The following is a 17,317-nucleotide window of genomic DNA, read 5'->3' on the forward strand; positions in this document are numbered from 1 at the left end:
AACCCGGGTCTTCTGCAAGAACAACCAGTGTTCTTAACTGCTGAACCATCTCTCTGGCCCCAAGAATTGTTTTTATTTTATGTGTATGAGTATTTGCCTGCATGTATGTATATGTACCATATGTGTGCCTCGGTGCCCACAGAGGTCAGAAAAGAGGGATCAGAGCCCCTGCAACTGGAGTTACAGGCAGTTGTGAGTCCCCATATGGGTGCTAGGAACCAAACCTGGGTCCTCTGCAAGAGTGCTCTTAACCTCTGAGCCATCGCTCTACCCCAATTTCATTTTGCTTTACAATGGAATAGAATTCCATTTTATATTTTTTCTTTATGGCTGAATAGAATTCCATTGTGTAAATGTACCACATTCTCATTATCCATTCATCAGTTGAAGGACATTTAGGTTTTCATTTCCTAGCTATTATGAATAGAAGTGCCAGTGAACATAACTGAGCAAATTTCTCTTTGGTATATGCCAAGGAGTGTTATAGTTTGGTCATATGGTAGGTCCCACCCCTGGATGAAGAGCTACAGGCAATCAGTGGGTACAGAGAGAAGGGAGAATCATTTTTTTCTAGGGATGAGCCCCCTGATATTTATCCAATCCCAAGTGGTCAGCCCTAAACACATGTACATATAAGCAACACTAAATGAACTCAGTAGGTTACATATATATGTAGCAATAAAAATTAAAGACGATGTCATGAATTTGACATGGAGTTGGGGACTAATGGAGAAAGTTGGAGTGAGGAGAAGGAATGATGTAAATACAATACTCAAGTATGAAATTCTCAAAAAGGTTTTTAAAAATTAGGAAAGTTTAGCTGGGCGTGGTGGTGCACACTTTTAATCCCAGCACTTGGGAGGCTGAGGCAGGCAGATCTCTGTGAGTTCAACCCCAGTCTGGTCTACATAGTGAGTTCCAGGACAGCTAGGGCTACAGGGAGACCCTATCTAAAAAAAAAAAAAAAAAAAAAAAAAAAAAAAGAAAAGTTTAAAATAAAGTTGCTTACTGAAATTTTATTTCACAATCTTTTCTTTGGGGGCTAAATCAAGGTAGTTAACATACATACTACGTCACTTTTTCAGGGGGAGGCTATGATGGGAATAATTAAAATCTGTTCTCTTAGATATGGGTTGAGTAGTGGACCCTCATTTTCCCAGGACATAGAAATCTGAGACAGAGGATTAGGAACTTGATAACAAGCAAGATGGTTATTATAATTATTAGGGATAACAAACAAGACCCTCTGAATAATCAGCTGGCTAGAGAGATGGCTCTGTGGTTAAGAGAACTTACTGTTCTTCCAGAGGATCCAAGTTCAGTTCCCAGCACCCGCATGGTAGCTAACACCTGTCTGTGACTCCAGTTCCAGGGGATTCTCTGGCCTACACAGACCATTGTACACATGTGATGTTACACTTACATATATGTAGGCAAAACACTCATATACATAAAAATAAAAATTTCTTAAAAAAATAATTCTTAACATTTAACATATTGTACAATGAATCTTAAACTTCTTTAGAATTCTTAAAATTAAGTATCATTTAGAATATTAGAATTCCGAGCCCGGTCTACATAGTTCCAGGACACCTGGGGCTACAGAGAGACCCTATCTCAAAAAGACAAAAAAAAAAAAAAAAAGAAAAAAAAAAAAAAAAAAAAAAAAAAAAGAATATTAGAATTCTGAGATAAATGATTCAAAAATGAAAGGTTAAAAACATGACTATTCTCTCTTTTATAACCACAGGAAATGTGCAACAGTCAATTAACCGCAAACAAAGCTGGAAAGGTTCTAAAGAGTCCTTAGTTCCTCAGAGACATGGCCCACCTCTAGGAGAAAGTGTGACTTACCATTCTGAAAGTCCCAACTCACAAACAGATGTAGGAAGACCTTTGTCTGGATCCAGTATTACAGCATTTTCTCAAGCTCACCCAAGCAACGGACAGAGAGTGAACCCACCACCACCACCTCAAGTAAGGAGTGTCACTCCTCCACCTCCTCCAAGAGGACAAACTCCCCCTCCACGAGGCACAACTCCACCTCCCCCCTCATGGGAACCAAACTCTCAGACAAAGCGCTATTCTGGGAGCATGGAGTATGTAATCTCTCGCATCTCTCCTGTTCCACCTGGGGCATGGCAGGAGGGCTATCCTCCACCACCTCTTAACTCTTCCTCTATGAATCCTCCTAACCAGGGACAGAGAAGCATTAATTCTGTCCCTCTTGGCAGACAACCAATTATCATGCAGAGCACTAATAAATTTAACTTTCCACCAGGGAGACCTGGAATTCAGAATGGTGGTGGTCAAACTGATTTTATCATGCACCAAAATGTTGTTCCTGCTAGTGCTGTGAATCGGCAGCCACCACCTCCTTATCCTCTGACCCCAACTAATGGACAGAACTCTTCTTTACAAACTGGGGGATCTCCTGCTCCTTCATCATACACAAATGGAAATATTCCTCAATCGATGATGGTGCCAAACAGAAATAGTCATAACATGGAACTTTATAATATTAGTGTACCTGGACTGCAAACAACTTGGCCTCAGTCATCTTCCGCTCCTGCCCAATCATCCCCAAGCAGTGGGCATGAAATTCCTACATGGCAATCTAACGTACCAGTGAGGTCAAATTCTTTTAATAACCCATTAGGAAATAGAACAAGTCACTCTGCTAATTCTCAGCCATCAGCTACTACCGTCACTGCAATCACACCAGCTCCTATTCAACAGCCTGTGAAAAGCATGCGTGTATTAAAACCAGAACTACAGACTGCTTTAGCACCTACCCACCCTTCTTGGATACCACAGCCAATTCAAACTGTTCAACCTAATCCTTTTTCTGAGGGTACCACTTCAAATGTAACTGTTATTCCTCCTGTTGCTGAAGCCCCAAACTATCAAGGCCCACCACCACCTTATCCGAAACATCTACTACACCAAAACCCATCTGTTCCTCCATATGAGTCAATAAGTAAATCTTGCAAAGAGGATCAGCCTAGCTTACCCAAGGAAGATGAGGGTGAAAAAAGTTTGGAAACCGTTGATAGTGGGGATAAAGAAAAAAAACAGATTACAACTTCACCTATCACCGTTAGGAAAAATAAGAAAGACGAAGAGCGAAGGGAATCTCGTATTCAGAGTTATTCTCCTCAAGCATTTAAATTCTTTATGGAGCAACATGTAGAAAATGTCCTGAAATCTCATCAGCAACGTCTGCATCGGAAAAAACAATTAGAGAATGAAATGATGCGGGTAAAAGTTCTTAAAATATCCATTTTCATAGTTAATTATCTGTTTTCTTGGTATTTTAAAGTATTGTGCACCAGTCTTAATAGCTAAATGTACTATATTATCAATCATTTGAGTAACCTTTAAGAGTATTTTTATTATAATATTTTAGTAGTTCAAGATTTATTCAGTATGTCCTATAATACAGTTCTTATGTACATTTTAAAATAAATAATTTTGGGCCAGGCGTGGTGGCGCACGCCTTTAATCCCAGCACTTGGGAGGCAGAAGCAGGCGGATCTCTATGAGTTCAAGGCCAGCCTGGTTTACATAGTGAGTTCCAGGACAGCTGGGGCTACAGGGAGACCCTGTCTTGAAAAGACCAAAAAAATAAATAAAATAAAATAAAAATAAATAAGCTGGAGCTGGGCATGGTGGTTGCATGCCTTTTCATCCCAGAGACAGGTGGATGGATCTCTGAATTCCAAGCTAACCTGGTCTCCAAAGTAAGTTCCAGACACTGACACCCTGTCTCAAACCAAACAATCAGATAGAAATAATCTGGATCATTTCTTGACATCCATAAGAAACATTTCTTTGTACTTGAAAATTTGGGGATTTATTCATCACCCTATTTGAGAGTGTCTGTCATCTCTCTCCTTTTCAAATAATATTTGAGAAAAAAGTGTTGAAATGTTATTAGAGTAAGTGAACACTCCCTTCAGATTGATGTGTATTGTGATACACATGGATCTCTTTGTTAGATACTCCAGTAGAACTATCATCATCATCATCCTTTTATCATATGCTCAGAATTCAAATATTCAAATCTTCCTTTTATAGCTACCACTCAAATGTAAGATACAAATGTGTGACTAAGCTTCTTCTCATACCTGAGATAACTATAAACTGATTATTCCAGATCTTATTTTACAGTTCAGTACAGTATTTTCTTATTATTAGTGGAATTATGCTATATGAGAAATACCATAATTTCTTTTACTCATGTTGTTGTTCTTAGAATTTCTTACTAAAGTCTATCCATAAGTGTGTCTTATTTTCCCTTTTTCGTCTTCACTTTCACTAATAGCTGATTTAGAATTTTACGGTGTTGGAAGCTTTGCTGACTTCCGTAAACTCCATTACTATGCAGCAAGTAAGATTTTAAGAGAAGCAGCTCCGTACTAAGTGTGGCGTGCTCCTGTATTTAAGAAATTTTGCATGCAGATGCTCATCCTAACAAAAACATGAGGTTGCTAGAGTGGAATTAGTCTTCCATTTTCAAAATTAGACTTTACATTTCCAAATAAACTTTTTTTCTATTTAGACTCTAGTTAAAGATTTTATTAGTCAAAAGAAACTTCCTACCTTCTAAATCCAGGTGTTCCATAGCTACTTAGAAGATGAGCTTTATTTTCATCTTTTTTTATGTCATTAATTATAATGACTTATTTTTTCCAGAATATCTAAAAAATACCAAACAGATTATTCTTTTTAAATGTGATAGGAGAATCCTTTTGTTAGGGGTGGACAATGAGTCTCATCCTTATGCTAATGCTCTAAGGAAAAAAGGAAAGACTCATGACTTTCATATGTTTCTTGAGAATGGGGAAAAGGTTGGGTATGGAAAGAATTCTTTGTAATACACTGGGGGTTTGTTGCTGTTTGTTTTGTACTTTTAAGAATAAATGGGCCTTGAGTGAAACAATTTTTTTGTGAAAGATAAAATAAGGAAAAAAAATATTTGAGGGCTAAACAGTTTACAAAAAGGATTTAATGAAGGCTGTCTAATTCTGTAATTTGGGATGAATATGCATGGAAGGAGTTGAGAATGCATGTTAACAGATACTTGTTTTGTTTGTTATGTATTGGGACGCTACATTTTGAGTGCTTTAGAGAAGAATAGAAGCCTGATTGTTATCCTCTTTTCCTTGCTCTCCACAGCTAAATTTGCATATATACTCACTTTGTATATTGTTTACTATCTCTTAAGCTTGACTTTGATCATTTTCTCTGAAATACATTCTAGAATTCTAACATGCTTTATTAAAAATAATTATGCATTTAACTTTCAAATATATGCCTGAATTTTTTTCTTGAGCTATTTCTTAATATTCAATGTTGAATGCAATGCCTTATTTAATATCTAGTTTATTTACCTAGGTTGGATTATCTCAAGATGCCCAGGATCAAATGAGAAAGATGCTTTGCCAAAAAGAATCTAACTATATTCGTCTTAAAAGGGCTAAAATGGACAAGTCTATGTTTGTGAAGATAAAGACACTAGGAATAGGAGCATTTGGTGAAGTCTGTCTTGCAAGAAAAGTTGATACTAAAGCTTTGTATGCAACAAAAACTCTTCGAAAGAAAGATGTTCTGCTCCGAAATCAAGTTGCTCATGTTAAAGCTGAGAGGGATATCCTGGCCGAAGCCGACAATGAATGGGTGGTTCGCTTATATTATTCATTCCAAGATAAGGATAATTTATACTTTGTAATGGACTACATTCCTGGGGGTGATATGATGAGCCTATTAATTAGAATGGGCATTTTTCCAGAAAATCTGGCACGATTCTACATAGCAGAACTTACCTGTGCAGTCGAAAGTGTTCATAAAATGGGTTTTATTCATAGAGATATTAAACCTGATAACATTTTGATTGATCGTGATGGTCATATTAAATTGACTGACTTTGGTCTGTGCACCGGATTCAGATGGACCCATGATTCCAAGTATTATCAGAGTGGTAAGTAGCTTATTAACTTCATTCTGCTTACCATAATGTGATTTTTTTTTTTTAATGCAGTGCAGTTTAAGATGGTGTCTTCCAAATGAAACCAGCAGACATAGATTGGTTCTTAATTCTCTTGGATTAAATTTAAGTGAATCCTTTAAGCACTTAGCTTTTTTTTTTGTGTGTGGTCTTTTTGAGAGAGGGTTTTTCTGTAGCCTCAGCTGGCCAACTCACTTTGTAAACTGTATGAATGTTTTGCCTACATTGTATGTAAGTGCACCTTGTAAATGTAGTGCCCAGGGAGGTCCAAAGAGGGAGTTGGAGTCTCTGGAACTGGAGTTATAGTTATCAGCCTCTACATGAATGCTGGGAACCAAACCTAGGTCCTCCGGAAGAGCAAGAAGTGCTCTTAACTACTGAGCCATCTCTCGAACCCTGAAATGAAATGAAGTCTCCATGTTGACCATGATAACTAACCATGTTGTTAGAGGTCTTTTAAACAGTCAACCCCATCCCCCTTTCTCTCCTCCAGAGAGAACCATCGTTTAAAAATTTTATAATCTGTTCCTTACTTTTCTCTGGTTTGTTTTTGTTTTGTTTTTTGTCTTTTTGAGACAAGGTCTCCCTGTAACCCCCAGCTGGCCTGGAACTCACTGTGTAGACCAGGCTGACCTCAATCTCACAGAGATCATCTGCCTTTGCCTCTGGAGTGTTGGTATTAAAGGCATACACAACCATGTCTGGCTCTACTTTTATTATTGTTTGCCAGGGCCTCATACATGCTGAGCAACTAACTACTACTGAGCTATATTCACTTACTTTGTATTTTTTATTTTGAGACAAGCTCTTACTAGGTTGCCCAGGCTACTCTTGAACTTAACTTACTCTGTAGCTCAAGCTCAGACTTGAGCTTCAAATTTAGATTTGAACTTGAGATCCTTCCCTCCGCTGCCTATGTATCTGGGGTTATAGGCCTGTGCCTCTTGGCCCAATCTTATCACATTATTTATTATGTTCTTCAACAATATATTACTTCATTTTGCCTATTCTTGAAACTATTGAAATGTAATCATTCTGTATGTATTGTTTACTTTTATGTTTGAACTTTCTCCATGTTACTGCATATAACGTGTTTTTAATGCAATTGATGACTGTGTATGACTGTCACACAACTTATTAACCCTAAACACATGCACATAATTAATTATATGACACTCTGAGGCAGGATGAAGAAAGTGAGAGTTAGGTAAAGTAACTTGTCCGAGGTCAGACAGAAATAAGTGTAAGGGCTAGGCTTTGAACCCAGGTTTGTCTGATTACAGGGCCCATGTTATTTCTACCACACTGCCTCACCAAGAACCCTTCAAGCGCTTATGGAAGTGTAAGTTGATCTAATGTTTGTTGAATACTTTATGTATTAGGTGCTTTACATATCTTCTAATTTAGTGCTTATAGAAATCCTCTGTGGTAAGTATTATTAGCCGTCTGCTTTTGAGAACACAAGCCAATTGGGTTGTTGGTTTGTTTGTTTTGGACAGAGTTTCACTGTGTAGCCTAGGTCAGTCTGTACCTTACTGTATATGCCAAGCTGAACTCAAACTCACAGTCTTCCTGTCTCAGCTTCCTGAGTTCTGGGATTATAGGCATGTGCCACCATGCCCAGCACAGATTAAATGGATAGAATTAAGTGCCAGATTTAATTTATTGCCTGTGATTCTCCTTAAAACTGTGATTCCTAGGCTCTGTTCAGCCTTTGATTGAAAATCTTGGCTGGAAAATGGAAATTGTATTTCAGTGAAATTTCTCAGATAGTTATTATAATTAGTTTAATTTCAGATACAATTTCTCTAGGGGTTTCATCTCATCATGGCTTTAAATACCCTATATATGTTAAAGATTTTCACATCTCTTTTCTAGAAATGGTTTCTCCCTTCTCCACATGGATTTCAAATAGCCATTCAAACTTAACAAAGAACACAACTACCACTTCCCTATCTGCTCAACTTCAGTCTTTCTGTTGAAGAAAATTGTATCACTGCTACCTGCCTAGTGTCCTGGTTCTTTTTTACTCTGAATGAAGTTCTGTTTTACTGTATCACTAAAGTATATCCTGAGTCAGTCACTTCTCTACAGCTCCATTGTTACCATCCTAAGCCAAAGCTACAGCTGTTGTCTAATTGACCAGTTTTTAACCTTGTCCTCCCTGCAGTCTATTCTTCACAGTGAAACTTGAATATTATTTTCTTTTCCTCCTGCCTCATTCTCTACACCCTGCAGATTTTAAAAAAAAATCATGACTCAGATCTTGTCATCCTCTTGCTTTGGATTCTCCAATATCTTTTCTCTGAAAAATCCATGTGTTCATCTTCCATTTTCAACCATTCTCCTCCTCTGTCAGCTGTACTGGCCTTCTCTCTGTTGCTCTTTCTTTGTGGAAAACTTTGTCCTGGTTTTCACATGGTTGGGTCCTTGTTTTTTTACATCTTAGCAAGTGTTACTTTCTAAATTGGACTCCCCCCAGCCACTCAATCTAATGTAACTGTCCAGTCACATTTGTGTTACAACCTGTATTGTCTTTGTAGAACATTTCAGTGTCTCTTGTTTCTTTTTAAAAAATATTTGCCGGGTGTGGTGGCGCATGCCTTTAATCCCAGCACTCGGGAGGCAGAGGCAGGCGGATCCTTGTGAGTTCAAGGCCAGCCTCGACTACATAGTGAGTTCAGGTCTGCTGGGACTACAGGGAGGCCCTGTGTCAAAAAGAGAAAAAAAAATTTTTTTTTATTTTTTATTATAGGGTCTCCCTGTAGCCCTGGCTGTCCTGGAACTCACTATGTAGACCAGGCTGGCCTTGAACTCCCAAGTGCTGGGACTAAAGGCATGTGCTACCATGCCCAGCTCCTTGTTTCTTTTTTAAAGAAAGACTGGCCTTGAATTTCTAGGTTCAAGTAATCTTTCTGCCTCAGCCTCCTGTGTAGCTGAGGCCACAGGTTCATGCCATGCCTAGATTTTTTTGGTCGTGGTTGGGGAGGTTGCTGGGGATTGGCACCCAGGGCCTCATCTATGCTAAATGTGCACTCCCCTTGAGTCACTCTACCACCGAGAACCATCATCATCCTTACTCTGTTGTTTTGTTTTTGGTTTATTTTTGTATGGGTGTGTACATGTATAGGAGGAGGGAGTGCACATGTCAATGGAGGCCAGAGGTCTGCATCAGGTATCTTTTTGATTGCTCTCTACGTTATTTTTACATTTATATTATTTTATACATTGTACGTGTCTGTGCACAGGTGTATGCGTGCCATAGTGTGTTTGGAAGTCAGAGGACAACTTGCAGGATTTGGTTCTGTTCTTCTACCATGTAGGTCATCAGGCTTGGCAGCAAGTACCTTTACCTGCTGAGCCATCTTGCTGGCCCCTTCTTTTATTTATTTATTTATTTATTTATTTATTTTCACTTTAGTTTTTTAAGACAAGGTCTCTCACTGGAGCTGGAGCTCATTGATTTAGATTTGACATACTTTGTGTATTAATTTATCATAGGGAAAGTATTTTTAGCCCTGAGTCGTGATATCAAAAGATTCAGTAGACTTTAGGTTTACTTTTCATCCTTGCTGCTTTCATTTCATTTTTTCTTCTTATTGTACAGGTGATCATCCCCGGCAAGATAGCATGGATTTCAGTAATGAATGGGGTGATCCCTCGAATTGTCGATGTGGAGATAGACTAAAGCCACTGGAGCGGAGAGCTGCACGCCAGCACCAGCGATGTCTAGCACACTCTTTGGTTGGGACTCCCAATTATATTGCACCTGAAGTGTTACTGCGGACAGGTAAAGCATGTATTTTTTATAAATAAGTTCATGAATAATTTGGCCTTTACATCAGCCAAAATTTACATCAGAATACACCTTATTTCTTTTCAAGTTTATGATAAAAGTATTGATTTGACAGTATAAATTATTGACCTAATATTTTTGTTAATTTTGATCATTTTTAAAGAGTTCTTGTGAATAACTATGTAATTTTGTTATCTTCAGGATATACACAGTTATGTGATTGGTGGAGTGTTGGTGTGATTCTTTTTGAAATGTTGGTGGGACAGCCTCCATTCTTGGCACAAACACCATTAGAAACACAAATGAAGGTAAGTTATAGAACCTACACCCCAAATTGTCACAAAGTCCCCATACCATAGTTCTTTATATATGTTATAATACATTAAAAAAAAACTTGTTTGACCTGTATATATCTTTTCTAAAACACTCAAGACCCAGAAATATTTCACATTCTTTCAGATTTTTAATATTTGCATATACATCTTAAATTATCTTGGGGATGGATCTCAAGTTTAAACATGAAAGTCATGTATGTATCATACAACTTGAAGAAAATGTTATACAGTAATTTTAGTGCATCTTCTTTGTTTTTTTTTTTTCTTTTGAATGGTAAGGTTCAAGCCCAGGGCCTGAGATATGCTAGGCAAGTGCTGTACCACTGAACTATGTCCCCAGCCATGTGCATTTCTTCTGAATGCACTCATAAGGACTTAGGTGAGGAACTTCCTACTTGTAGCATCAAGGCAACTTTCAAGATTTTGGGTTTTTAAAGCATTTCAGATTTTGGATTTTTGGATTAGGAGTTTTTAACCTGTACTTTACTAAAGGCATCTTAATATGGAATTAAAGAATAAATTTATAAGATGAGCATGGTGGTACATGCCCGCAATTCCAGCCACTTGGAAGGCTGAGGCAGGAGAATGAGAGTTTAAGGCCTGTCTCAGAAATATCAACAACAACACTTGGTAGCACACACCTTTAATCTTTAATTCCAACAATCAGGAGGCAGAGAGGCTGGTCTACTACATAGTGAATTCCAGGCCAGCTGTGGCTATAGAGAGACTGTCTCAACAAACAAACAAAAATATATACATATATATATCCCTGCCTGAAAGTTCACTTGGCATTCCTTTCTATCTTCCTCATTTTATTTAAAACCAAATCAAAGATCAAAGACTTATTGAGCCTCTCTTAGTCTGAAACAGTTTGCCAAATGTGGGAAATATAAAGACAAAACATTTTCTAGCATTATGGAACTTTGCACTAAAACATATTTAAATAGGTTCCAGAAAGTATTAGAATTTTTTTGCTTTGTTTTGTTTTTTGAGACAGTCTCAAGTTATAGCCCTGGCTGGCCTAGAACTCCCTATGTAGACTAGGCTGGCCTCACACTTAGAGATCCATCAGCCTCTGCCTCCTGAGCACTGGTATTAAAGGCATGTGCTACCATGCCCTGTCCTAGAAATACTTTGATGGAAGTAAATCTATGATACAGAGGAGGCAGAATCAAAGTAGTTATTTCTCCCAGCAGAGCTTAAAAAGGAGGTAAAAACTTATGTGAGTCTTCTGAACAGGGTGGGATAGGAGAAAATATTATCTCCCAGCAACAATTCATTATTAAAGGTAAAATACCACACAAATTATTTAGAAAAACAAATAGTTCAGTAAGACATTTGTTATAAAACTTGGAGGAAATTTTTGGTTTTCATTTCTTCCTTCCTAATTTTTAAAACTCTTCTTTAAAGGTTATCAACTGGCAAACTTCTCTTCACATTCCACCACAAGCTAAACTGAGTCCTGAAGCCTCTGATCTGATTATCAAACTTTGCCGAGGACCAGAAGATCGCTTAGGCAAGAATGGTGCTGATGAAATCAAGGCTCATCCATTTTTTAAAACCATTGATTTCTCCAGTGATCTGAGACAGCAGTCTGCTTCATACATTCCTAAAATCACGCACCCAACAGATACATCAAATTTTGACCCTGTTGATCCTGATAAGTTGTGGAGTGATGATAATGAGGAAGAAAATGTAAATGACACTCTCAATGGATGGTATAAAAATGGAAAACATCCTGAACATGCTTTCTATGAATTTACTTTTCGGAGGTTTTTTGATGACAATGGCTACCCATATAATTATCCAAAGCCTATAGAATATGAATATGTTAATTCACAAGATTCAGAGCAACAGTTGGATGAAGATGATCAACATACAGGCTCTGATATCAAAAATCGTGATCTAGTATATGTTTAATAGACTAGGACGTAACAGTAAGAATTTGCAAAAAAGGCCTGACATGCAAGGTTTTTGAGATTTTGAGAATAAGGTTATGCAAATGTGACAGAGCTTCGTATGTATGCTCTGTGTATATTTTATTTTCCTAAATTATGGGAAATCCTTTTAAAAATGTTAATTTATTCCACCTTTTTAAATCAGTAATTTAGAATAAATTGTTATAAGTAAATTATGAACTGAATATTACAGTCAGTTCTTGGTACTTAAAGTACTTAAAAAAATAGTGCTCTGTTTTAAAAAGAGAAACCTGGTATCTATTTGTATATATGCTAAATAATTTTTAAAATTCAAGAGTTTTTGAAAGACAGTTTTAGTTTTATCTTGCTTTGACCAAATATGAAACATACCCATTATTTCCCTTGGCTTTGGTTCAAAATAAGCTAAAGAAAGTAAGCCATCATTTTTAGAAAGTATTCTTAGGCTCATGATAGTCTGTGCAAGTCATATCCTGGAACCAGGAAATAGAGTGGAAACAATGTGTTCTTTAGAATGAAAAGTAGTTCAGTTTACCCCCTCTCCTCCATAGGAGTATTTAATCTAGCATTTTCTCTCATTACCGGCTTTAAAAGAAGCCAGAGCACTATCAGTTTTGTTTTCATATTGATATTAATGCTGCTTCCAGTTTTAAAAGGGAACAAAGTTGCCATAGTCAGAATTTCAAATACTGGAAACTAAGGTCTTTAACATTTTTTACCTTGAAGTTAGAAAAAAAATTACATCTCTCCTAAGCAAAGAAACTATTTTCAGTTTATAAAGGTTTGATTAGAACTTTTCTGCTTCAACTTACTAAGAAAGTACTTTTCCTAGGGGACTGTGGATGTAGCTCAATGATAGAGCACTTACCTAAGATACATGAAGTCCTGGGTTCAGTCCCCAGCACCCCTCCTCCCCAAAATAAGTACCTTTGCTGTACAGTGATCAATCTTAAGTCATCAAATATATAGATTTTTTTTCTTTTAGAATAGTTCAACAAATTGTTGGCAAAGGAAAATATAGCTATTTGGTAATATACCTAACAGTAGGTTAATTGGTTTAAGAAATTATTAATTAGCTCTTAATTGTCATGGCCATTCCTAATTAGAAAAAATTATATAGTAGTGTAGAGAATTGAGGATCTCTTAAATAAGATTCATATGCCAATTTATATATTGTGTAGGTTCTACAGAAGAATTGTTCCATACCAAAATGCATAACAGTCTTAATATCTTTTAAGGAGGAGAATCAGACTCTATTCTGACCTTAGTAAAGTTTGTATCTTATTTCCTTAAGATTTATTGGCATGAAATTGTTTAAAGCTAATGTTTAAAACCATATGCATAGTAAAATAAAAAGCAAAGCTGTTTGGTTAAATTGGAAGAAGGAAAAATATTAGTTCACACATCTGTGTTTAGCTTGAAAACTGTTGCAGTGTAAAGGTGGGCCTTAGGGGTCACTGGTTCTTCTGAGAATCTAATGAAGGCTTTGTGAACTCTGGCCCTAGGACAAAAACGCATAGCAGCACATACAGAGAAAGTGTGACTTGCAGTTTGAATAGACTCTGGACATGATGAAACATGTCACAGACTGCAGGTTAAAGACCTCTATCCTATAAGAAAATTGATATACTAAACTGAAGAAATTTTCTTTTAATACAGTACTTAGATGAGCACATTTAAAATGTACACATGATGATAATGTTATGGGGGAAAGGTCTGTAGTATGTGAAATAATGACCTGATGAATGCTGGTACAACAGTGGAAGGTTTTAAACACCATTTTTAGGGCACTGAATTGTTTGGTGTTTCTGAAATATTTTGAATCAGAATTATAAGAAAATGTACTGTCACCAAACATGAAGTCTTTACTTCATGAAAGTTTGAATAGTCCTGTAAAATCCTGTGCAAAACACGTTTGAGAATATTTAACTTGGTATTCATAAGTAACTCTCTTGTTCTGTGAGCTTTTCCACTCAGATTTAAATTTTCATGTAGTGGTTTTACTGCTGGACTATGGTGCAATACAGTAGAAAACCAACTTCGTTACATTTACACCACAGGAAAACTAAGGTGCTCCCTCTTCCCCACAAAAATCACTTCTCTTCAAATGAAAAACACTACAAATTTTGTATCCTTTTAAAATTTCTGCTTGACAGGATAAGCTTTTTTTGTTTTTCTGAAGCAGTATGCAAGCCTTTATTGTCTGCAGTTTTAGCGTTCTGGATGTTCATATGGGCTGTTTTATTCCCTGAGCTCTTTCAGCGTAGAATCTGGTGCTTCCTGACCAAAAGTGAGAACAACATAAAAAATGTGGATACTCTCAGTTGAAATGGAGTAAAAACATTGGTTCTGCATGTTTTCTTTTAAAACAAAACAAACTCGCTCTTTTTTATACTTGCCCCTTTAATACATATTACTAGTATTTATAAAATGTGACTTGTAATTATGTAATTGTAGATACTGTTATGTACTGTTCAGTGACATCCTAAGGCAGGCCCTGTTGCTGTATCTTTTCTACATTCCTGTTTTAAATAGAAACTAGAATGTATGACTAAGAAGTCACTTTGAGACTGACTTTTCAGTCATCACCTTCTGCTGTTGCAAAGTGCACAACTGTGAGTGGAGTAGTTTATTCTGACTTAATATGTTAGGAATTAGAGATACAGTGGGAGGACTTTTTAGATATTGCTGCTGCTGTTACCCAAGGTACTTTAGAAATTTTTCTTTAATAAACAAAAAGCCCTTTGATATTTAAAGTAAAACATTTAGCCTGTTTGTTTTAATCTAAAACAAAAAGTAATTTGGGTCAACATATTGGTATATTTGTAAAGCGCCTTAATATATCCCTTTGTGGAAGGCACGTCCCAGTTTACTTTTATATTGTATTGTATATATAAGTATTTTGTATTAAAATGGAATCAATGACAACACTACAGTTTTATAAAGTAATGCTTTGCTAGAAAAAAAATTACAGCTTTGCAGTATAGCAGTTTTTGCATATTTCTGAATGTAATAGAACAAATAATCAGCCTGTGTTTTTAATGAATCTATTTGTATTTTCCCAATCATTTCCTCTAGTGTAACATTTGCTGGGATAATTAAAAAAAAAATCCAAATCTTTCAATTATGTGTGGAAAGCTGAATTTTAAGCTAAATACGTTAATTTTTTATTGTATTTTATTTATTTTGTGAGTGTCTGTGTGCAGTTGCCCTCAGAGGTCAGAAGACGATGAAGGATCTCCTGGAGATGGAGTTATAGGAGGCTGTCTAAAGACAACAGGGGTGCTGGGAACTGAACTCCGGGCCTCTGAAAGAACAGCAAGCACTTTAAACCACTAAGCCATCTCTCCAGCCCCTATATTTTGATTTAAAATTGTTTTCTTTTTGTTTTTTGAGACAAGTTCTAATATAACTCAGGCTGGCTTAGAACTTGTTGTAGCTGCAACTGGCCTTGAACTTCTGATCCTCATGCCTGCACCTACTGAGTGCTGGGATTTTAAGTGTTTACCACCTCACCCAATCCTAAAACTGTCTTTATTAAACTCTGTATTTAGTAACATGTCAATACATTTTATTATTTTTGAAATGTGAAATAGATGGTTAATGTTTTACTTGCAATTCTTTATCACAGAAAATGCTAACCAGATTTTTTAAAGATGCTATATCAAACCATTTTAACATGAAGAACTCTTAAGTTTTTCTTCCTCTTGTCAACCATTACATCACTTCTGTTTTATCTTCATTTTTTTATACCACTTCAAAATTTTGTATTTGGTTTGTATGAGGCTGGACACTGAGGGACAGAAATTGCAATATTCCTATAATTCTTTCTACTCCGTAGGTCCATGTTTGGCGTGAAGGTCTTTCTTATTGCCACACTGCCCTCTCCCCCATCACCTTATATGTAAGAGAGAGAAGTTGCCAAATATATTTACTGCCCCTAGTAACAGTCTTTTGTCTTCCTTTCAGATATGCAGACATCCTCAGCATCTTCCTGGATTCACAATCTGGGTGGAACTTTGGGTTGTTTCTACTGGGGAGGGACTGATTGCTTAGAGGGAAAAACATACATCAATGTTAGGTTGGACAGTGGAGGCTCTTGTTCACCAGTATCCATCCTGTCATTCCTTTTACAAATAGTTTTGACTACCCCACTACAGCCTAGTTTTACAGATTCTTTTGTGGTTTGTACAGACACATGAGCAGATATGCTTTGAGAGAATTTTAGACTTGAGGTTGAAATTGTACTTGCTGTTTCCCTCTTCCCACAGGATAGAAAATAGACATAGTGGTGAGTGTATTTTGACTATTAAAAGCCAGGAAAGCACTGATGAGTAGAACACAATGAACAGAGACCTGGGAGATGGTGTGAAACAGAGTTGGCCATTGTGGGCTGATCAACAGAATGTTAGAGAAAAATGCACATTCAGCTCCATCTGTTACTGCTGCCCCATCTATGTAGTGCATAATTTGTATTGAATAAATTTGCAGAACAATTTAAGGAGGCCATTTTGTACTTTGGCTCCCTCTTACACAGTTCATCATAAATTCATTGATTTTTATCCTATTTTTCACTACTTTTTTCATATATAGAATCTAACCTGTGTAACCCAGGCTGGGCTCAATTTTTTGGTGGGGGGGGGTTCTTTTTGAGACAGGGTCTCCCTGTAGCCCCAGCTGGCCTGGAACTCGCTGTGTAGACCAGGCTAGCCTGGAACTCATAGAGATCCACCTGCCTCTCCCTCTTGAGCGCTGGGATTAAAGGCATGCGCCACCACGCCCAGCTTTGTTTTTGTTTTTTCTGTTTTTCAAGACAGTCTTTATGTGTAGCCCTAGCTGCCCTGGAACTTGCTATGAAGACTAAGCTGGACTCAAACTCACAGAGATCTACCTACCCCTACCTCCTGAGTGCTAGGACTAAAGGTGTATGTCACCATGTCTGGCCTATGGTCTCAAGCATTTGATCATCCTGCCTCAGTTTCCTGAGTGCTGGGATTAAGCGTATCTCCCACCATATCATAGCCAGCTCTTGAATTACCTAGCTTTCTCAAAAGACTCTGACTTCACCCTAGTCATCAAGTTTATTACCTAATCTATCATCCACATGACCTATTTAAGAGATAAAAGGACAGCCTGGGCTACATAGTGCATTCCAGGTGAGCTGGGGCTATAGGGAAACCCTGTCTCAACTCCAGCCAGGCCTGGAGATGCATATGTTGATCCCAACACTCAGGAGGCC

The 17,317-nt window shown here is 37.2% G+C and overlaps 1 protein-coding gene across 3 annotated transcripts in view; it reads left to right on the forward strand.

Moving 5' to 3' along the window:
* Positions 1–15,202, forward strand: part of Lats1 (large tumor suppressor kinase 1) — a 46,091-nt gene extending 30,889 nt beyond the window's left edge. For 2 of the 3 annotated variants that reach the window (XM_029562206.1, XM_029562207.1), the window contains 5 exons: positions 1,751–3,261; positions 5,401–5,983; positions 9,618–9,800; positions 10,008–10,114; positions 11,552–12,388. In XM_029562206.1, coding sequence (XP_029418066.1) covers positions 1,751–3,261; positions 5,401–5,983; positions 9,618–9,800; positions 10,008–10,114; positions 11,552–12,061 — 2,894 coding nt within the window. In that variant the 3' untranslated portion in view covers positions 12,062–12,388. Of the gene's footprint in view, positions 1–1,750; positions 3,262–5,400; positions 5,984–9,617; positions 9,801–10,007; positions 10,115–11,551 lie in introns of all 3 variants that reach the window. The other variant, XM_008830412.3, reaches the window with a different exon arrangement.
* Positions 15,203–17,317: the final 2,115 nt, after the last annotated feature.

This window comes from Nannospalax galili, unplaced genomic scaffold, assembly GCF_000622305.1.
Source record: "Nannospalax galili isolate Female #2095 unplaced genomic scaffold, S.galili_v1.0 scaffold395, whole genome shotgun sequence".
Classification (NCBI taxonomy): domain Eukaryota; kingdom Metazoa; phylum Chordata; class Mammalia; order Rodentia; family Spalacidae; genus Nannospalax; species Nannospalax galili.